General features: G+C 38.1%; 1 protein-coding gene across 1 annotated transcript in view; it reads right to left on the reverse strand.

Annotated features, from left to right (window-relative positions):
• Positions 1-24,233, reverse strand: part of VWA8 (von Willebrand factor A domain containing 8) — a 176,684-nt gene that overhangs the window by 143,787 nt on the left and 8,664 nt on the right. The window contains exons 2-4 of the mRNA XM_057409687.1: positions 23,091-23,168; positions 13,511-13,641; positions 11,727-11,837 (exon numbers count right to left, since the gene is read on the reverse strand). Coding sequence (XP_057265670.1) covers positions 11,727-11,837; positions 13,511-13,641; positions 23,091-23,168 — 320 coding nt within the window. The remainder of the gene's footprint in view (positions 1-11,726; positions 11,838-13,510; positions 13,642-23,090; positions 23,169-24,233) is intronic.

Here is a 24,233-nt window from a genome sequence, read left to right on the forward strand (position 1 = left end):
AAAACTGGGCCGGAAAGAAGGAAAATATGAGAAAGAATAATGAAGAGTATCAGAATACAAAAAAAAAACAACAGAAAACTACATATGAAAGCAGAGGTATAAAGAACAAAAGCATAAGCATAAACTAGAAGCAAAGAACAGGTCAGCACAACAAATGAATTGCTACATGGTATAAAGCATACAACAGAATCAGAGATCTATCTGAAAAGATAAGACACTAAATGATAAAACTAACTAATTTAGATGCTCCTTCTGTACAGTACAGAAACATAAATAACTACTGGCAAATTGACCATAATGTAAGCTTTTCACATTGTAATTAAGATGGAAATAAAAAAGGCACTCACAAGTCTTGGTACACATCTCAAGATCAAGCTCTCTTCTCTGAAACACAATATTTTAATATCTAGCCTCAAAACCAGTATCTGAGGAACTTGGAGTAATCTATTAAAGAAGTAGTAGTGCTCAGATTATTTCTCTTCCAATTCTTTCAAAACGCAATCAGTATGTTAATTGACTTTTCTGTTGTTAATTCAGGACATCATACTCTACTAAGAGGCAATACAAAATTCCTCTCTCCTCATCCCATAGCATTTGTACAAAGGACAAATGTTGTACTAACATTTTTCTCTAGAAAGGTCACCGGCCAACTCAAAAATCTGCTCCACCTCCTTGAATAGAAAACCTGAGTCTCCAGCAGCCAGTCCAATACCTGGCATGAACAAAATGCTATTTTGTCTAAACGCAGTTTGGAGATACAGCCAGAATATGCTTTAACAAACAATTTATTTGCCAAGTTGCTTGGATTCTGCATATTATAAGTCTATGAAGACTTTATGACTGAGTTTTACTAGCCAGAGGAAAATACACATTCTGTTCATATGGTTTCAAAATATTTTGAGTATCCATAGAGTCTTGTTGACTCATGTTGAGACACGGACACTATGGATGAAGGCTTGCTGAAATAGCAGGCTTCCAGAATCAACATAAATCTCTCTCACAAAATTGTATATGAAGACAATCTGCTTGAGGGGTAGGCAGCAAATAGCAGGAAGTATATAACAATCATTAACTTCAAGAAAGAATATGTTCTTCATTAGCAGTGCAATCTTGAGAAGCAGCCTACTGCACTATGTTGCCTGCTGTTTATTATTTTACAGGACCAAAATATAAAAAGTATACAGTTTCCAGAGCTTGGAACTACCTGAAGTTTTTACTATTCAAAAACCTACTGCTCAGTACAATAGTATTTAAAAAGTATGCTACAGATGGTCTTTGCCTACCTTTTTTAATCAGCCTCAGGAATAGCTGAATGAATGCACAACCATGGTTTTTCACTTCTTTATCAAAGACACCATTTAACAGCAATAACACCACCTGGGTGCTAATCTACTCTGGTTTTCTTCCAGACTGTACTCCTCGTATACCTTCAAAACGCAATTGAAATATTGGAAACTGTTCTCCAAAATACAAAGAAATAAATGCAGTTCATCTACATCTGAAGTTCTTGCGCTAAACAGCATAAAGTCTGCTCTTAAGACTGAAACAGCTGCATTATCTCTGGCCAAAATACAGTATTTCTGCATTCTGGTTGGTAAAGAGCAATGAGGTTTTTTGCAATGAACTAGGCATACTACAAGACATCCTCTGAATCATTATTTCAGTTATATCTGTGCATTGACGGATTGGTATGGAAACTAAAATGCATAAAAAAACTCAGAGGAAGGAAAGTAAAAGTTTGCAATCTGTCACTGAAAATCATTTTTTTAAAAATGTTTCCAAGAAAGAAATATTCATAATTCTATAATGAAAACTCAGAAATAGCTGCACTGCCTCCCTCTCTCACTAGGCTCGAATGTTTAACATAAAGCACAATTTGAAAGAGGGGCTTATATTGCGCAACCCTAATGATAAACCTGAGATTAAAAGTATTAATTCTTGTTAAAAGGTGAAGGGGAATTTGTTAAATGTTTACTTTCAGATTTACTGTAACTGCAGCAAGAGACTATTTTGCTCATCAGAGAAGGACAGATGCTGCTGTCTCCCACCCATGCTCCTAGGGCTCTGGAAGGATGGTAACCTGGATACCTGCTCCAGGGAATACCTGGAGACACCGCAGGCTGGGAGCAAAAACCCATCACACAGTGCTGCTGCTCTGAAAGTAATATGTTTATGCAACAAATACCTAACAAAGAATGCTTAATCTGGTTTCACACTGCCCCTACAAGAACATATTTTTATCTTTAAAGGCAAATCACTTTAGGAATCAAGACAACCCTAAGCAGACTTCCATTGCCTTTCCTGTAACTTCACCACAGTGAGCTCCTCCATCTGAGCAGTGCAAAAGACAACAAATCCAGGAAGCTGTAAACCCCAATTTTGACATAAATCAAAGTATATAAGCACATGGATGAAGTTATACAGTGTCAGAAAGGGTACAAGGACAGAGAAAAGCTCACCACAATGCACATACCAAAATGCACAAGCACCAGAGAAAGGAGGACATTTTCATAAAGCTAATCAAAGTAATTTTTAAAGGCACAAGAAATTTCAACAGTATAGTTTCAAATACAAGAACTGAAATGATAGTTCTCTTCTCTCTATAAAATGCTTATCAGAAACCAGAAAACTCTGGTTGCCCTGAAATCCATGAGGAAAGTTCTCGGGGAACTGTAAAGGGCTTTAATTTTTCAGATCTAGGCATCATTCCAAGTACAACAAACAGGCTGCATTGCAGAATTGTATTAAAATTGCTCAACAGTAATCAGTCTCTTTTTCAGAAGCTACCTCAAGACAAGTTTGGTGGTTTTTTTAGAAATTGACTTGCCCCTGTTATGAAAACTGGATCCCTGTAATGACATCTCAAGCACAGCAACCATAACTACAATGTGGAAAAATAACAGTACAAGTAGCTCAGTGAACATGAGAACTAATGAGGTAAGGTCTCCCTACATCTGCAGCCTACCTTTCAGATGTCCCTTTCAATGCAGTATCTTGTTCCCACCACCGGCACAATATCCCACACAAATTCATCCACCCAAGTCTTTCCATTCCCTCCCGTATCTCGTAAACATCCCAACAATATCATGTCCAGATCTCTCTTATCGTGAAGATTGATCCTTAACAACCGGCTGGTAAAGACAACACAAAACTTTGCCTGGTTTTGAGCTAACATGATGCTGACTGGCTGCAGCAGCCTAACAGAACTTGGACTATAAAAGCCAAGGTGCAGGCTGTCTTCCAGGGGGAGATGGACATTAATTTGAGTCCCTGTGACCTACCAAGCTACCAAATATCACAAAATTCAGAGGAAATGGGTACATTCTAAATTTCTTTCCACAAGTCAAATACAATTCATTAATTTTTTCAAATTAAAATCATTAAAACTAACCAACAAGTAAAAGATACAAGGAAAAACAAATTACAGAGTCGCAGAATGGAATATGCATTTTACTCCTCATTTTACCAAGGAAGGAAGAGGACACTGACCAAGACTTGTAATTTACTGTAAGCACCTCATTCTTTTAAGAAAATGCAACAAAACTAATAAAATCATCAAATGTTTTATAATACTTATGTGGAAATAACAAATTATCCAGGAATTTAAAGATAGATGTAGAACATATGTTAAAGGCAGTGAAGCATATACGGCTGTATCCTACTGCTGAACCTACTTTGCTGGATGGGTAAACAGCGTGTCTAATGGTATGCATCTACCAAAAAATATCTTTCAAGATATCTGTTCAGGCTTAAAGCCTCTTAGTTCCTTAATTATTGTTTTCCCTCATGAGCTGAGCAAACAGGAAAGCTGTTGAGCAACGCTGAAATGGATGACTATTTAATGGACTGAACTGATAACATCCTCCAAAATAAAAGTATTGTCAAAAATTAAGTAGTAAGAAAAAGGGCTATTAAAAGTCATGTTCAAACAATTTCAAAGTAATAATGTCAATTTTTATATAAACTTGCCGTCTTATTTCCCTTAAATATTTGTAAAATCTTGCACTACTTTCTTCAAATATTATGTATTTAATAGAAAAGTTTCAGTGTGTAATGCCACTCAAAGATGAGATTACAAACAGACCTACTATTCACCTAAAATGTGTATTCTGTTTTTTGTTACAAAATCTTCCGCTTTGATGATAACTAGCTTTGCATTTTACAATTACAACATGGACAGTGGGATTGAGTGCATTCTCAGTAAGTTTGCCAATGACACCGAGCTGTGTGGTGCAGTCGATGCGCTGGAGGTAAAGGACGTCATCCAGAGGGACTTTGACATGCTTGAGAGGTAGGGCAGTACAAGCCTCATGAAATTCAAGAAGGTCCTACACCTGGGTCAGGGCAACCTCAAGCACAAATACAGTCTGGGCAGAGAATAGACTGAGCGCAGCCCTAAGGGTGAAGGACGTGGGGGTGCTGGTCAATAAGCATAACATGAGCTGGCAGCATGCACTTGGAGCCTGGAAATCCAACTGCATGCTGGGCTGCATCAAAAGGACCTTGACCAGCAGGTCAAAGAAGCTGATTTTCCCCCACTACTTTGCTCTCCTGGGACCCTACCTGGATGGAGTTCTGCATTTAGGTCTGGGGCCCACAACGTCAAAACATGGACCTGTTAGAATCAGTCCAGAGGAGGGCCATAAAGACACTCTGAGGGCTGAAGTACCTCTCCTTTGAAGACAGGCTAAGAGAGCTGGGCTTGTTCAGCCTGGAGAAGAGCTCACTGGAGACCTTAGAGCAGCTTCCAGTGCCTAAGGTGGTCCTGCAAAGAGGGACTTTTTATGAGGGCATATAGTGACAGGACAAGGAGAATGGGTTTAAACTGGAAGAAGGTTAGGCATTAGGAAGAAATTCTTCACTATGAGGGTGGTGAGGCACAGGAACAGGTTGCCCAGAGAAGCTGTGGCTGCCCCATATCTGGAAGTGTTCAAGGCCAGGCTGGATGGGTCTTGGAGCAACTTGGTCTAGTGGAAAGAGTCCCTGCCCATGGCAGGGGGCTGGAACTAGATGAGCTTTAAGGTCCCTTCTAACCTAAACCATTCTTTGATTCCATGCATGGCAGCCACAAATGTACTGACTTACACATTCCAAACATGATCTTCTGGTTTTATTAAAATCAATGTAATAGTAACTAATGTGGTTAGTCAAACTAGAAAAGTAACTCAAGAACTAAATAATTCAATGTTTTTCCTTCTCTGTAATGGAAGGAGGTGGAGGCTACATCTTCACTATTCAGCCTACCTCCCTGCTGAGTTAATCAAGTGTTTTCTGGGTGGGTTTTATAACTAATTTTCCCCTGCACGGTTAGGAAAATTAGAGGGCAGGTTGCATTTGAATACTGTTATTCACTCATTTTTTATAAAAAAACCAAACCAAACCAAACCACAATGATGACAGGCAAATTGCAGTATAACAGAGCACTGTCAGCCAGAGAGACTCCAGCTGTCTGCAGTAGTTAACATTTCGGTGAGGAAGAACAGCATTAACTGGTTAGAACCTAACTCATGATGCAATACCATGGCACAGAATTGAAAATCAACTACAAAAGAAACAACCTGGATTTATTGGAGGTTTGAATCAGAAAACTAGGCTAGAAAAGTTTACCTTAGGAAGTGAATCAACACATGATAAGATCATAAATATGTTAATGTGACAAGAACTAGAACAGTCTCATTTCATAGTCATTGGTTTCAGCTTCCTCCACATGATTTTTTTTTTCCCCTTTTTTGAACTACCACATGTCAAATGATCTGTTTTATTTCCATCACCCCTCCCCCTAACAACACATTCAGGTATTTTTGCAACAGTGCCTTCAAACTGTATTATGTCCCCACCCAGGCAGGGTCATGCAATTTCAGCTGCTTTACACCAAGTATGTCAGTACAACAATACATTTACATCAGACATACAAAATATTTTGCATCTTGGGCAGAGAGCCTGGCCAAGGTACAGGGAATCTGAGTTTCTGAACAGGTTTACCAGTGCAAGTATATGCAAGGAAACCTAGGGGGTTTTATGTTCATTCTATACAACTCCTGTCTTCTGGACAAGACTACGACAGATGGATTATTTAAATGTTTTTCCTGATGAGTATCAGAATACAAAGCAAATTAAGTACTTGACAGATATTTAAAAATTATGAACTTACTTTCTCTTGTAAATCGCTACAGAGCATCATCCATCATGTCTATATTGCTCATGAATGTTATGACCCCCCGTTTAACAAAGTATTGCCCCTTCCTGCATTATAGCAAATACTAGCTGAAAAGGAAGTAAATATGTACCTATAACAGGCCAGGTTGGACATGGCTTTGAGCAACCTGATATAGTGGAAGGTGTCCCTGCCCATGATGGAGGGGTTGGTTGATCTTTAAGGTCCCTTTCAATTCAATCCATTCTATGATTCTATGAACTGAAACATAGATTCAAGAAAAAAGAACCCTACTCCTTTGATTTAAATCTATAAGGAATCATATATACATAGTCCTAATATTACTCACATTGCATTGCAGACATTCATCTATATGCCCTCTACATCTAGAGTCTGAACTGCTAACCTAACAAATCCAGTTAAATGCTGACACATTTAAAAATATAAAATAAGTATTGCAAATGATTAAAATCACTTCTATGAGTTAAGAGGCTACTCTACAGGGGTTCTTATGCATTTTCTTTTTAGATTCAAGATATACCATGTCAACACCAATAAAGATTAACTTCATCCAAATACTGGTGGTTGCTACCTAGTATTTCCCTCTTTCTGTTCAACGTTGGATAGAAAAAGAAAATTAATAATAACATTCATACTTCTGGAACACTGTATTGCTTGCCTCTTCTTTCTACAGACTTTGCTATCTACCTCCCTGTGCTGGACAGACAGATACTGCAGTGACAGTCAACTAAGTTATACTTTCTGACAGTGTCTTTGCTGTGGCTAACTTACCAGCTTGCCAAAAACCCAGTCACCTCCAACATACTAAGTTAGTAAGTGAAAGAATTATATAATTTGCGCTCACTGGTTAATTTTTTTATAAGCTGAATTATTCTTATCCGTCTCTTTTCTATGGTACAGAAATTTTTTTTATATGTATACATATACATACATATGTATATATGTATACAAACATATATGCATATGAATACACATACTCTCAAATGCAATTATAATTTCATTCAATTAATCTCATGTCTCATTTTATAATTCCCTTTCTAATCTTTTTTGATTAAAAGAAACCAAACTCAAGTCTGTGTAGTGCTACTCCAGGGGATTTCGTATCATGTTCATTTAATGGGATAATTTAAGTTGTCATTTCTGTCACTCTGAGTGTTTAATTGATTACTACATAAAGTCTTTCAAGCCATGGTAGAAGATAATTTTTCTGGTATCTTGACAGCTAATTTCATATTTTATCATTGTATAACTTAGGATGCTAGTGAGGTTAGGGATACGCAAGTATTCTATTAAAATGAGTATGTTCACATAGCTCAAAGATACACCAAAACTGAGTCTAATTCTGTACGTACAGAAATGACAGTGACATACATATGTACCCACTCGGTAGATCCAGCTTAATCAGCAAATCTTCCAAAACATGACATATTATCTGTCATCTTCCAGCACATACCATATGACATTTTCCCACTTATTCCAACCTCAGTTAGTTTAATTGCCCCAAACAGAAAAGACTGAGACTTAATTAAGTGATCTGTTTTTGCGAAACTTGTTTCATTTAATGCAAAAGCTGGAAGATGCAGGGTAAACAAACTGGGCATTCCATATGTTTTGCAGTACAATCCTGGAGCAACCCACCTCTCAAGTGCTAATGAACTGGCTTAGCTACTCTCCCAATTGCAGCCACCACATTACAATGATGCAGGATTTCCTTAGATGTAATAAATGACGTAGAAGGCTGCAGTCACAAGTGTTTTAAACCAAACATGTACCTTTTATATCTACACACATAATAAAAACTGCATCAGAAATGAAAGGAAAAAAAAAGGACATAATAATACAAAATCTAATTCCTTAATTTTTGAAAATACAGACTGATAATAGAATCTCCATACTGGTTCAGTCAAGTTGATGGCTCTACTACAAAGAGCTATAGAAACAGAATCCACTCTGCAAGACAAACTCTTCTAGCAATAAAAGCAAAATTTGAATCTGTCATTTAAATATTTAAGTAATATAAGCTAATTCTAAGTAATTACTTGATACACGATACAATTAACCCATGCAATAAACTACAGAATAAAACCAAGAGGTTACTTAATTGTCTCAATAACAGCAGTAATGACATTTCTGAGGCTTTTAACAGTGAATTAACAGCTGAAAACCAAAATTAGTGGCCCAAGGTAAAGACAAGAAAATGAAATTTCTGCTGTTAGTAACTGAATGAAAACAAATAATTCACGATTATCCCATTTTAAGTCCTTTATTTTACATTATTTTAATTGGGAATGAATCAAATAATTCAGTGGCTACCTTTATTTTAATGGTCCCCTATTTCTGATGAAACACCCCTTTTTCTTTTCTCTCCTCATCAGCTATCTTTTCTAACTCCCTAACTCCAAATCCTCCCATTTGATTCACCCTAGTAGTAAGAAATGCTTGTATGCAAGGATATTTGGTACAGCAGCCTTTCAATATAGAATTTTAATCACTGCTTCCAAATCACTATCTTCCAAGTCTATTTTAAATAACTAACTGCAATCATATTCAGCAACTTCACGTTAAAACATATCAGATGTTTTGAAACCTCCAAGATATCAATTTACAGTATTTAATCTGTCTCTATTAAATCACAGAATCATGGAATCATAGAATTACAGAATGGTCTGGGTTGGAATGGACATTAAAGATCATCCAGTTCCAACCCGCCTGCCATGGACAGGGATACCTTCCACTAGACCATGTTGCTCAAAGCCCCATCTAACCTGCCTTGAACACTGCCAGGGATGGGACAGCTACAGCTTTTCTGGGCAACCTGTGTCAGTGCATCACTACCCTCATTGTGAAGAATTTCTTCCTAATGTCTAATCTAAATTTCCCCTCTTTCAGGTTAAAGCCATTTCCCCTTGCACTGTCACTACATGCCCTTGTAGAAACTCTCTCTTCTCCTAGGACCCCTTTAGGCTCTGTAAGCTGCTGTAAGGTCTCGCCACAGTTTTCTCTTCTCCAGGCTGAACAGTCTCAGCTCTCTCAGCCTGTCTTCATAGAAGTGCCAAGAGCTATAAACAGCCGTAATATCTTACCAATCACTCACAGACAACTTTGCAAACCTTTGTGGGTCTGCAAACTTGCTGATTCACTCTAATAAAGTTATTTCTGGTAATAAGATGCCACTTTCATTACAGTATATTATTATTCAAATTGTGAGATAATTACATTACTATATTATGATTTGCATGCCAAAATCCTCATCTATCTTAAAGAAGCTAAGTTTTACTTGACCAACAGAATTCATACAGTGGATGTTCCAGAAACCAGACTTTCAAGTTTTGCCATCTTCTCTTGGGTGTCATGAAGAGGAAGCATGAGATTCCACAGGAAGGGAAATGGTATGTACATCTGAAAAGCACAGACTGTATCTTCAGTTGCCTGTATGAGTTTACCTTCTCTTTAGCTCACCTATAGCAATGGGAGCAATCCATGCTCTTTTGGAAGTATTTTGTTAAGACTACCTACTGATAGCCTTCCCTGTCTTGAAACCCCATAGTCTGGGGTTTAAGGAAGTAGTGCCTCCCTTCTGCAATGTTCTGAACTGGTACAGCCATCTGCAAACCTCAAAATCATTAAAGGAACTAAATAAAATTAAGACCCTAGAGTAAAACTTTATTACCTTTTATTATTAAGCTATAATGAGATGTGTGATAGTTCTAAATGTAACTCTATGTGTTTTAACTAAAAGGTAGGGTTAGAAAACTCAGCTGGAGCATCACTACCTACGAGATCCATCTTCCATGTTTCCAGAATTTTCAAAGTTCTCATCTAAATATCACTGATTTATTTTCTTACTTTCCATTTAGAGCTTAAACATACATTGGTTACATATACGATGAGCAACACATGAGCTGAAAAAAGACACTGTGATTACAACTGATTCTAGTACTTCAGTAACTTCATAAGTGAAAGCCTTGCTCTGAAGTACTGTTGTCTGCTTGATTCTGGTAAAAACCTTTCAACTGAAAATTTCTAACACACTGAGGAAGAAAGACAGTTTTTGACCTCGAACTTAGAAGGCTAATCTTTTTATAGTGTTCTTACTGGGGTGAGATCACTCAAAATAGCTTGTATAAACTGAAGCAAGCTGCCTCATTCTTACATTAGGATCACAGTCTTCAGACAAATACAAGGTTAACAGATCATCTCACATCTTGGCAAGCTTCTTACAGTCCTTGATACAGTGCCTCTTACAAAATGTTAGTTAACCAATGCTCTTACACCAGGGGTAAATTACCCTCACTATCCTGTAGCAAGCATGAGGATAAGGCTGTCCATAACAGCAGTTATGGAGCTAATATAAGTTAGGGAGTTAACCCCACAGCCTACACAAATGCTCTTGCCCTATTGTAAATGAGAGGCCGTTTACAGCCCTAATCCATAGTACAGTGCTTTAAGTTATCTTATATTGTACAACCCTCATATTTCCAGATAAGCATGACATAATTTGAAGTTCTAGAAGTAAGTAAAAGAATTTAGATTAGTTGTTATCCTTCATTCTGAGGATCTTCCATCGCTCAAAGTCATTTATCGTGGTTTCAAGAAAATCTATTTAAAGGTTTCTTTGAAGCTGGAGTCTGAAAAAGAGATCACTGGAAATTCAAAAAGAAGGCTGCGGGGGAGGGGAGGGAAGGAAAATGTTTCTTTAAAACAGAAAACAAAGCCTTCAGGTTCTCTTTCCTCTCCTGATCCCATCTCCCCCTCCACCCACAAATCACTCTATAATACTTATATCATTAACCTCTATAGCATCACCAACTGAAAATTCTTTTAGATAACACATTTAAATTCACACTACATCAGAGGAACTGACTCATCCTATTTAGTTAGAAACCTAACTTGTATATAAATTTTAGGTATCTAGGAAAACAGATATTCTAAATAAAGTGTACATTTTACCTGCATAATTAAAGGGGAGACATGCCACTGGTAACTCACAAAGAGAAAACTTACCTTAACTATGGTTGTACTAAATTAGGTAATGGGTTGAGGCAATAGTGATGGCAGGAATGTTTAAATCATTATTGAAGCTCAGAGTGGCAGTGAGCTTTCAAATCAAATCTCCCAATTGTCTCCATTTACTGTGCTTGGGTTTCACAACACAGAGCACTGTTAAAATACATGAACTAGATTCTTTTTCAGTGAACCAAGATCAGAAGATTCATTTCAGGAATACATCTAATGTGCTACAAGTGTTAGGGAAGAGGAAACCAAGAGAAGTGATTGTCTAACTTGCATAGAATGGATTTCACTCTTCCTTACAGAAGCGTATCAAAAATAGTTTGCCTGAATCAACCCTGTAGCACCCTGGAAGAGACAGAATTACCTTGGATTTGGATAAAGATAACATATTTCGGTAATCAAGAATATTATATGAGACTTTCTAACTGCATCAGAAACATGTCACTCTGTAAATCCACACACTAATCTGTCATCTAACCCACATCTTCCTTCAAATTACTTGTAAACAATAATTAGGTGGTGCATGACTGCAACTTGCCTGATCAAGATAAAAAGCACTGCCATCTCTGATCTCCCGTCGCTGTTTGAGGTCAGTCTCTGTGGTGTCCCTGGACAGTGCAATATATTCAACCTCCCTCTTCGTTAGCTCCTGTGAACAATAGTCTAAAATTATTACAAAAATAAGACTATAACCCCAGTAAGTGAACTTTAATAATAGGCCTAGTGGCATAATTGTACAAAAGAGCTCTAGGCAGCAGCATAGTGATTTCAAAAAACTCTGAACAAAATCTATATCTCTTATTTTTAAAATTTTTACGGTGTCTTCTGCCACAAACAAAACAGTTTGAATTTCTGCTCAATAATCTTTTATTTTCCCCAAACCTGTTTTAAAAATATTCTTTCCACTGAACATGTGTAACATCCTGTAAATTTACCTTCTGGTTCTGGATTCTGAAAAACAATCAGCATCTGCAAATCATGAATGAAATGCAGAAGTTTTCTGTAAAAGACTGACAAGCTTCAAGTTCCACTGTTCAGTAACACTTACACTAGTGGTTACAAAGCCACCAGTTCCTTTATGCTGCAGAGAGATACAATTGTACATTCTTATAATTAAAGAACCCCAGAGGGTGAGATACAAGAAGGTTTTCTTCAACAAATAGTTCTATCTATAAACACATAGTAGTAGCTTTCAGCAATGGCAGATAAGTTTTCCAGGTTTACGTAGCAAAGGAACCACAGCATGTATCAGCTCACATGCAAAAGCCAGTCTTCATGTGACTGTTGGCATGGCATTAAAACAGTAAGCTGCAGCCTTTCTAATATAGCTCATATAGCTCATACAGCTCGTACAAACAGTGGTATAAATAAGAAGACACATTCTATGTCCCATGCCTGGATATCAGGTGTTCCCCAAGTCCTGTTTTTAGGTTATACCAAGCTTTTCTCATTTATTTTAAGGAATTCATTAAGCTATCAAGTAGCACACCTAGTTTGTTGAATCACGAAACCTTTGCTCTCCTTTCCAAAGTTCAGAATCTTGCAGCTTTCTTCTGTATGCTTTACCTCTGAGAGTTAAGTCTTTGAAGCAGCATCTTTTGATTTTTAAAGGAACAGCTGATCTTTGTGACAACTGTTTATACACCTCCATTTATTACCCTTCTGCCCAACCAGATTTCAGTTGGAGCTCATGGCAGAAAAAAGTCCTACTCACATGACCTTTTGGGGCAGACAACCCCCTCTCCCTGATCATTTAAAGGCAGCATCAATTTAAACGTGAAATTTTGCACATGGTGCTGCCATGGTTCATGCAGATGGACGTAGGCAAGTCCTTCCCACAATCCAAGAGAGTATCAAACACACATCTACTCTTTCTAATCACTCATGATAACTGTTCCCAAATGTTACTCAGAACACTCCTCTCCCAAATCCTTTGCTTCATGTCTTTTTTATATAATGAAGCAAAAATGATTTGTTGTCTGTAACAGTAGGCAGATATCTTCATCTTCTAACATACATAATGCCTGGAACAAACTGTTTCTCCATTTGTGATAGCATATGGTAACACAGTTTTCCAACTCTTTTTTTTTTTTTTTCTTCCCCTGAAGTTTAAGCAAAAAAACATGTATAAAAATGTCTGTACTTTCTATTCATCTGTAACAAAACCTGAACTTTGGAAAGCACATTTATGGAAAATCTTATTTACCTCTTTAGTAGCTTGCTCTAAGATTTTCTAGGACTATCTTTAACTTTTGGCTAACAGAGGAATGACTAACTGACATTAATGACTATGTCTCCAAGAATTTAAACCAACATACTTACCAGATATTGCATGGCAATAGATCGCCGGAGAGGCCCAGGAGGACCAATAAGAAAGACATCTTGGCCAAGAAGATCTTTCTGCATTATCCATCTTAAATGGTGCACTACAGCCTGGGCCAAAGAATCTGTCACTTTGAAACAAAAAGATAAGAATGTATTATTTAATTCTGAAAAGCATTAAGATACCTGGCCATGCACATGTTTTTTTGTTCTTATCTCCAAAAATAAAACAAAGACACAAAAATGTGGTGCCCTAAAGCTGAACAACTGAAAAGCAGGGAAATCCACACACAGCTTATATAGACTACTTCATTTACATAAAGTTTATACACCTATCTTACTCATTGCCTTTTTCTCTGCCCAACAAAAAAGCAACCCAATAAAAAACAGGGGGAAAAAAAAGTTGTTGATTCTCATTTCACATTAAACTGATCAAAGCAAAGACTGTTTTTTATTACCCAATGTTGAGTGGATTTCTCAGCATCAGTTAATATAATGAAGTTATATTATTAACAATTTTTAAAAGATTTATCCAGCCTATATCCCAATGCTTCTGTAAATCATGAACTTAAAAATATTGTGCTTGCATCAGACTAAGCTTAATGTTCAGGGACATATTTAATTTGTTCTGTTCTTAAAAGATAACTGCATTCCTGTTTACATTTTGACACAATAAAACACAGAATTAAATTACCAAGGAAATACAAACCTTGCAATATGACTACTTCAATACCACACAACTTCCAACATCATAATAAAAAACAACTCAAAACAAATCCATTTATTTCTATTAAGAATACCATGCCCTTATTATTTTAAAAAGCAATAACCTGATTATAATTAAACTAAAACATTTACTACATGTACGCAAATGTTGGTAGCACTGGAAAGCATCATAAAGAAAGAGCACACCGAAGGAAAGGTCTACTGGGAGTGTCTCTGCCCATGGTGGAGTGGGAGAGTGGAAAGAGATGATCTTTAAGGTCCCTTCCAACCCAAACCACTCTGAAGCACTAGTGCACGAGGAGAACACAAGCAAGCCGGGGGGGGGATATATGAATGCGTATACATATATGGTTGCTTTCAGGATAATCTGACAAGACTAATGACAGGATTTGAACCTGGAACCTCAAGGCTAGTGCCTTGCACACCAAAATACAGTAAGAAAGGAGCAAGAGGTGATGAAATCTTCAACTTATTAGTTGGTTATTTACATTTTTCAGTGTGACTGCTGGTTGTAATTAGAAGCTAGAATTTTAAAAAACAAGCCTTAGTTCTACATCAGATTTCCATCTCAGGAAAGCAGTATGCGTGCAGCAGAGTTGGCAAGCAATAGTACCCATCAGTTCCAAAGGATTCTGGCTCACCGTTGAATCTCTGTACACCAGAATTCAAATTAATTTTTGTAAGATCACAGAAATAGTACTAAATGACTGTATGAGACTCAAGGAAGATTTTTCACGTATAAAGTCGGCTAAGGAAGATTTTATAAAAATTTTTAACTGAAAGTTTTGGTCTGGCACTCAGGAAAACAATTTGAAATTGTCCTCTATGTCCAAAGAAATCTACTACATCCTTACCACCACTATGAGCAGGAATAGCACACACATATAGATGAGCAGTCTGTGCATTAGGATTATCAGATTAATTGTAAATAAACATTCCAGGTTTGCTTTTTTGCTTTGGTTACTGAACAACTGTCATTAGCATACCCCGTATTAGTTTTCATTTTGGGATGCAGATGCAGGGACAGTGAGAATGAAGACCTTGGGCCCACTGTAGGAGAGGATCTAGTTTGAGACCCTCTTAAGAACCTGAACGTACACAAGCCCATGGGACCTGATGAAATCCATCCACAGGTCCTGATGAAATCCATGCACTGGTCCTGAAGGAGCTGGCAAATGAAGTTGCTAAGCCACTGGCCATCATATTTGAAAGATCATGGCAGTCAGGTGAAGTTCCTGATGACTGGAAAAAGGGAAATATAACCCCCGTTTTCAAGAAGGAGAAAATGGATGACCCGGGGAATTACAGACCAGTCAGTCTCACCTCTGTGCCTGGCAAAATCTTGGAGCAGATTCTCCTGGAAGACATGCTAAGGCACATGAAAATCAACAAGGTGCTTGGTGACAGCCAGCATGGCTTCACTAAGGGCAAATCCTGCCTGACCAATTTGGTGGCCTTCTATGACAGGGCTATGGAACTGATGGACAGGGGTAGAGCAGTTGATGTCATCTACCTGGACTTGTGTAAAGTTCGACACTGTCCCACATGACATCCTTGTCTCTAAATTGGAGAGACATCAATTTGATAGGTGGACCACTCGGTGGATAAAGAGCTGGCTGGATGGCTGCACACAAAGAGTTGTGGTCAATGGCTCAATGTCTGGCTGGAGACCAGTAACGAGTGGTGTCCCTCAGGGATCGGTGTTGGGACCGCTCTTGTTCAACATCTTTGTTGCTGACATGGACAGTGGGATTGAGTGCACCCTCAGCAAGTTTGTCAATGACACCAAGCTGTGTGGTTCAGTTGATACGCTGGAGGGAAGGAATGCCATCCAGAGGGACCTCGACACGCTTGTGAGGTGGGCTGATGCCAACCTCATGAAGTTTAACCATGCTGAGTGCAAGGTCCTACACCTGGGTCGGAGCAATCCCAGGCACAGCTACAGGTTGGGCAGAGAAGAGATTCAGAGCAGCCCTGTGGAGAAGGACTTGGGGGTGTTGGTTGATGAGAAAAAGAACATGAGCCGGCTGCAGTGTGTGCTCGCAGCCCAGAAAGCCAACTGTAGCCTGGGCTGCATCAAAAGGAGCGTGACCAGCAGGTCGAAGGAGGTGATCCTGCCCCTCTACTCTGCTCTCGTGAGATGTCACTTGGAGTACTGTGTGCAGTTCTGGTGTCCTCAAAATAAGAAGGACATGGAACTGTTGGAACAATTCCAGAGGAGGGCCACGAGGATGATCAGGGGACTGGAGCACCTCCTGTATGAAGACAGGCTGAGAAAGTTGGAGCTGTTCAGCCTGGAGAAGATAAGGCTGCGTGGAGACCTCATAGCAGCCTTCCAGTATCTGAAGGGGGCCTACAAGGATGCTGGAGAGGGACTCTTCATTAGGGACTGTAGTGACAGGACAAGGGGTAACGGGTTAAAACTTAAACAGGGGAAGTTTAAATTGGATATAAGGAAGAAATTCTTTACTGTGAGGGTGGTGAGGCACTGGAATGGGTTGCCCAAGGAAGTTGTGAATGCTCCATCTCTGGCAGTGTTCAAGGCCAGGTTGGACAGAGCCTTGGGTGGCATGGTTTATTGTGAGGTGTCCCTGCCCATGGCGGGGGGGGTTGGATCTTGACGATCTCAAGGTCCTTTCCACCCCTAACTATTCTATGCTTCTATATATGTTATGGTAAGAGCCTATGAATGTGAAATATTTTCTTCTTCGCTGCAATACTGTTTTCCAACAGCAATGCATGTCACACGTAGCACAAACTGCAGGCCACATGCAAATAAACTCCTCAGAGAAAAGCATGTTCCTTTCTATGAAATTTTCAAGAAATCAAGAATGTTCCCCTTACATATATTCTTTGTGAAATGAAGGATAATGCAGCACATCAGATCTACTCTGTCCAAAATCTGGATTTGTACCATACTGGATAGGTATGGTAATTTGAAAAGCACCACACAAATAGAAAGTATAATATTAAAGGTACCATTAAAATTGTAAGACAGAGACCTTACTGAAAGGCATATTCATTATTATTTCTACTTCTTGTATGAACTTCTCAATGTGCCTCCAGTGTATTTCTATAACTGTTCTCAAAAAAAAAAGGAAAAAAAAGTTACTTAAAGTGGACAAATAAGCCTGGAAATCTTGCTGAAACACTGAATTCGTTCATGTCAAAAATCATGCATTAGGAGCATGGCAAAATCAGCTTTGACACAGCATGACTACAAATGCCTCTGGTGTAACTCACATTAGTGTGTGTAGCTATCTTTTTTATTTTTAGGATGGTCTCAAGAAAAAACTCAGGTCAGATATAAAAGGAGTACCATAAACAGAAAAAGGATTTAAGAACATTCAGCAGCATCGGCAAGACAAACTGTCATGTAAAAGAGAACACTAGCATATAGCATACAAAAAAATCTAAAATCTTAGGAAAATGATCCCCCTGCAAACCTTAATAATTTCAGGACACTCAAGAGTCTCATCACTATGTTTAAACAATGAAATTTACTCTTAAACAATACAAAAAATGCAACTTTAAAATGTTTCCTAGAATTTCCCAACTTTGCTTGATTTTGAGAAAGGAACATGAAAGACAAGTCCTTATTGATACACTTCCTAGAAAATTATTTCACTGCTTCACCATTCATATCATTCTCCTCACATATAGGTTACAGCTGGAACCATTATAATACATGTTTTCAATCACTGATCATCTGCAAACTAACTCAAAGGAAGCCTATTACAAATAACGCTGACAATTCAAAGCAAGCATTCCCTAAGGTGAACTGTCATGACAGCAGCTTCCGCTTGTCAGTTCTTTCTATCATGTACTATCTGTACATGGCTACAGATACTAAGCTTCCCTCAGTTTCCCAGTTATGTCCCTCTAAAATCAGAATATTAAATTTTCTTTGTACATGCAGTACATGCTGCATAAACTGTTTCCACAACACAGTATGCTTTCCAAAAGCAACTACAGATGCACATACACAGTACTTTGTATATTATTTCTATATATTTAGACTACTTGTACCATGGTATCTGCATTGCAAAGCTTTTAAGTTTTCTCTAACTTGACTTGAAAAAGTTTCTCTCTGTTCAAGTACTGTAAATTACTACAAGCACCATATAATCATTTTCTATGACATTTAGAAGACAGGAGAAATTAGCTGAAAAAAGCATCAGAATGTATATTACAGCAATTTGTATTAATTATTCCATGAGTCAGATAGTGTCTAATGCAAACTGGGTTTGTACAGTCTGTTTAGCGGCACTTTGCTGATCTGCAGTAGTAGCTGGCCCTATATTCTTAATCTGAGGGATGGTGCGTAGGAAGCCTCTACCATGTAATCTCAAAGACACCATCTGGCACATAGAGGAGAGTAGTCAGTGCTACAATTCGCTCCTCCTGTGTATCAATGATGGCCAGCGAAAGAAACTGTATTCTATTGCTTTGTAATACTACTGCTTTGTAATACGTGCTAAGTAGGACAACACCTACCAGAATCCGTGCAAACGTTTTGTAAAGTGAGCAGCTGAAGGTGATTGAAGAAATCCCACATAAGAAAATGGTGTAGATAGATTTTGAAGCAAATGCAGCAGCTGCTCTTGTTAAAGCTACAAATCAGCTTTTGATAATATCAAGACTGAAATGGCTATGCTAGCCTCAGAAATTTTCCAGTTCACTCATAGTCGAATTCTTGGCACATGCTACACTCACTGAAGCCGTAAGATTCGCTAGAGGTAGCAGACAATATCTGCTGGCAAGTCCTTTTTTCCCACCTACAAAAGAAATCCCATAAATGAAGGAGTCACCTATCTCTTCCCACTGTGCAGAGACAGACAGTTAAATGAACTGATGCCCAAGAATATCTACTTCAGATGAGGTACAAAATATATTAGAGCTCACGTCCCTGTCTGACTCTAGTTTGGTCATCACATAAGAACCGACAGGCACTTAAAAGACATCAATATATATAATTTTCAACAGAATTAAAAAGAAAGAACTTTACATACTCCTAGCTTTTGCTACAATGCATGTTCAGAGACTGAAAACAGCTCCTTTTATCAGGGGAAGCAAAAATTCATGAAGGGAAAAAGACCTCCCCTCTTATTCAATTATCCAGAGGGATCCTTTAGCTTCCCACAGCAGTACATCCAAGTACAGTGGGCAGCTGCCACAAAATACAGTTCAAGAACAAGGGGACAGGGACGGACATCTTTGTCTAAAAATATAAACACATTTCAAAAATGGAAAATCTTAAAAAAAACCCTGAGCTCAGTGATACAATGAGGGTGGTAAAATCCTGACACAGGTTGCCCAGAGAGGTGGTGGACGCACCATCCCTGGAGACATTCAAGTCCAGCCTGCGTGTGGTTCTGGGCAACCTGATCTAGATGTCTCTGCTCATTGAACGGGGGTAGGAACAGATAACCTTTGATAGTCCTTTCCAACCTGCACTATTCCATGATTCTTTGATTCTATAACTTAATTCACAACTTGTTCAAGCTGGGAGGGAATGAAGGAAGACAGTTAGTTGCCCAGGACACAGTGAAGGAGGTAGCATGGCCAAAGTGAAGAAAGGGGCACTCACTCCTACGTGGGTTTCGTTTAGCAATTCAGAAGTAAAACGTTCCTGTTCCTTCAATTTTATTCTGATGCACAGAGCCAAAAGACTTTCAAAGTTTCATAATGTGGTTACATCACAGACAGTTTTCACTGAAATACTATTTTTCCTCATAAATTTTTAATAGAAACAGTCTTCATTCCAAGAATTTTTGTTCTTGTGGTGGTAATGAAACAAGTTGTGAGTCTTTGCTGGGGCTCAGAAAGGGGAAAGTTACTTCCTGGATGGGCCTGTAAACTCATTCACCATTAATTCCTCTGAGTTGACTGCTTCACAGGAAGATAAAAGTTCTGCATAAGTAAACCGTATCTCTCCATGTGAGTATAAATGAAAAAAGAATATAAAGAAATCATGTAAAGCCAAATGGCTTTCTGGGAAGAACTGTGAATGGGATTCAGAAGACCAAGTTTCTCTTAGTAATATATAAACATGGTATAAATGAAACTATTCTTAGCTGCATGTACAACTCATAAGGAAACACATAGCCAGCGCAGTTATCTCAGAACTCAGACTCCAACTGGCAGGACATATTGTGTCTGCTTTTGAGCGCAACAGCTCAGTTCAGCACCAAACAGTTTGAGAGAAAAGAAAAAGAATAATTATGAAAAGAAAATGAAAATAAGTCTAGAAAATAAATGACTGAACATCATAACTGTTTTCCAATATACAAGACAGGAATTACAGTGAAGAAAAGAGTCATCTGTGCATGATGGTTATGCTACATAGAGCAAGCACCAGGGAACTAAAAGTATGTCCAAAAATATCTTAATGAGGTAAATGAGGCATCAGAAGAAGTTTTTAGCCTTTTTTTTTTTTTTCCCCAAAAAAAAAGAATTGTCAATTACTGCAGCAAAGTGTGCAAAGAGGCTCTGAATCTGCATCACCAGCACAAGGAGGTGCAAACACCTCTCAGTAATGATTTGGATTCAACCAACCCTGCTTTGAGGCACAAGAAGCAGTGCACACAATGCCCTGAGCTCCACCCTGACCTTTACTGTAGGTTTCCATACCCCTCTGTCTCCCTGTTCCTCAATCTCTGTATAGCCAAAACAGGGATAATGGTGTAAAACATTCAGAGGTCTACTGACGAAACCCACACTATTTCACATCCTGGATTGAAAACTGGTAACAGCCAAGCAGCAGATCAGTTGCAAGCTGCCATGAAAACTCAAACTGCTGAAATAATCACCATCTCTGACCACAGAGATCTTTCCTTAGTCTAGGAAAGAAGAAACGTAATGGCAAAAGTCTTTGCTAGCAAAGATTACAGCCATACTGCAATATATCCTATCTCTATAGTGTGCTGCACTCTGACACATTTAAAGTTAACAGAAAGAAAAATGTTCCAGTGCAAATCTGAACCTACTCCGAGCAAACTGAACACACATGCTTGGCCTTTCAGCACATGGAGCACACCATCCTGGTATAGGGACACACAGGTATCTTACTGTTACAGCAATACTGATCTTTCAGGTGATGAATAAATAACAGAAATTGCTGGCACCACTGAGCCTAGTACAGAGAAGTAACCCAATTTTCTCAACATTAAAACAAGCACCTTTCAAGCATGGAAATCCATTTAGTGCTACTTTTTTTGTATTTCATTATTACATGCACAAACCTTCTGTTTCAACTCCTCACAATAATTAGTCTTCCGTATATCTCAACCAGCAACACTAACAGCATTTATCACTTAACACCTTGTATGTGACTTTTGATCACACACTGGGGAGGGTGCACATACTCAGGACATGTGACACAAAACCACAGCGTTTGAAATTCCACAGTTCAATGCAGTTGCATGTAACATGACTACAGCCAAACTCCGAAATGCACATTTAGAGAGCAGCGGGGTTGACATGGTGTTGCAAGAGAACATCCTTTTTCTTACCTTAACAAGGATTTGATGTCATTGAAAAAAGTGCCCTGGAATAGCTATGTTAGGAATTGAGTTGCCAAGGTCAATAAATGCAGGTAGCAAACAAAAAGGTACATTGTCATTTCCATAAAATTTCCAGAAACCAGTATCAAAAGCAGTGCACTGACACAAACTCAATATAAAAAAAAAATTATTAATGTGCATTCTCACAATTCAACTTTAGATCTAAACTACCAGGAAAAGCTGTGCAAATTTTCTCCAGAATATATTAAAGAAACAAACTTGCTTTTCAGGCATAGTGAGATTTTAAAAATATAGGTTTTATTTTTAGTGATAGAAGAAACAGTGCAAAAATAAGTGTCCTCTTTCCAGAATGTGTCAGACAGAGTTATGACAGAAATCCCATTAAAAAAAAATCTCATGTGTATGACTCATTTTTACTTTTTACTTATAAAAAGAAAAATAAGACCCATTCAGATTTTATGTACCTTTAATTATCATCTTCCAAGAAAAAGCCATTTGCCAACAACAGCAAAACAGATTAATATTCTACATTAATTCACAAAATGGAGTGCTTCAGATATAACTTGCTAAGTAACTAGCATAAGACCTGAAAAGCAAAGACATTCACACATAAGGTAACCAACAGTACCTATCCCATCCATTTCTGCAAAATGTAAAAAAGTTCAAAGACGTTAAAATCAATTTAATTTGGTAATCTAAAAGAACAAAATATTTTGATCAATTACGTGAATTAATAGCCTTCTATCAATTATGTGAATTGATAGCCTCAGCCTTCTTTTCCACTGTTACCAGTTTACCAGTCTTGCTCAACACAGGGGGGGAATACTTTCCTTGACCTTACTTAATTTCAAAGATCCCTATGTTTGCTGACAACAATAATGTGACAATCTGGGAATACTAAATATCACAGTAGAAAAACCATACATCTACCATACAGCAGAAAATTCTTAGGACATATAATCACATTGCAATTGAATGACAATTTTAAACTGCCACAGTTCATGACCAAACAATGAGATTCCTGTATTATTTTCAGAAGTAATTGCTGGATTATAGCCTTCTTGAACAAAATATTTAAATATACACAAATAATACTTTTACCCACTAATCAACAGGACAAGTTATAGTCAAAGTTAAGAGATTCCTACATAACCAGCTGAACCAGACATGCAGTAAAGAACTCAGCAGAGAAATCCTTCCACAAATTGCATACTTTTTCAAAACATCTTTCTTTAATAATTTTAGTAAAATCAGTGGGATGACTTGAGTGAATAAAAGGTTTTTGAACAATGGCCTGAAAATCATTCAAAAGGAAAGCAGATTCTTACTGTAGTTCTGTGGAACAAATTCTGGGTTCTTTGGAGTTTTGAGTTTAAAGGACACATCCCCGATAGTGACAGTATCACCTAAGAAAAGAGAAAAGAAGTCTTTTAGTTCCCAGATACTTTTAAATGTTCAATGTCTTTATATTAAACTCCTAGGCCTACCGTCACCAGGCTGTGTGTTCACAAAGCAGCCTCTACTGTGTTTGAGAACTATTAGTTTACCAGCTAGGCTCTGTTGCTTTTCAATAGAAGAAGTAATAGGACAATTTCCATTTAATTAACATTACTTTTTTTTTTTCCTTTGTTATTATAAACGTAACTTACTTTGTTGGGAGCTATGGAATTCAAGCTCACTATAGAACCCCGTTCCAGCTACCATTACTGATTTACTGGAATTAAATCTTTAACCTGTTTGTCTGCAGATCTAGCAGTGAAAAACACTTGTAGTTGTGATGAGTTTTCAAGTAGTCTGAAACAATACCTGTTGGAAGTACAAAACGACATACTCATGTCAGTGGGTCCTTGGTGTACTCTCTTGACTTCATGTCTGCAGAACCTGGCACCTTTCCGAAGTCTGAGAGGTCTCAAGCATTTCTTGCTCAGAGTTTCACCAAAACTAAAGCACCTCAACATTTTATTTACTGGTCTCGTACTAGGACCTGCCGGTCTTATCCATCTTTCTGCAACCACAGGCTTGAATTAAATTGCAGGGCATGCCCTGTGTTCTCTCTCTTGAAAATCAAAAGTGAAATCTAGTTTGCAGGCAGGAAATGGGCATGTACCAAGCCAGTGGTGGTCACACAGAAAAACAGCATAACACCCAAAACTTGTGAAGCCAAGAAAATGAGCTGCAGACTGGTAACAAACCCAAAGTCTATTTTTTTTAAGAGACCATCTGGGCCATGCAAATGAGTTCACAAGCATTAAGACCATGAAACCAAGATAACTCTGATAAAACGATGTTTTTTCCATTACTGCTGCTAAAGATGACGCCACCTTTGCTGCCTAGCAGGCACTGTAGTGCATGCATGAGGATGGAGAGATTACCAAAGTCAGACTCCTGCATAGGGGTGCAGTTTTGCCACAGTACTGATTGCACTACCTTTCCATGAATTGAGACAAGTTTTGGAACTGTGTCTTGAGCTT

This window comes from Pezoporus wallicus, unplaced genomic scaffold (assembly GCF_028554395.1).
Source record: "Pezoporus wallicus isolate ANWC-B61680 ecotype Strahan unplaced genomic scaffold, APGP_CSIRO_Pwel_v1 contig_2543, whole genome shotgun sequence".
Classification (NCBI taxonomy): Eukaryota; Metazoa; Chordata; class Aves; order Psittaciformes; family Psittacidae; genus Pezoporus; species Pezoporus wallicus.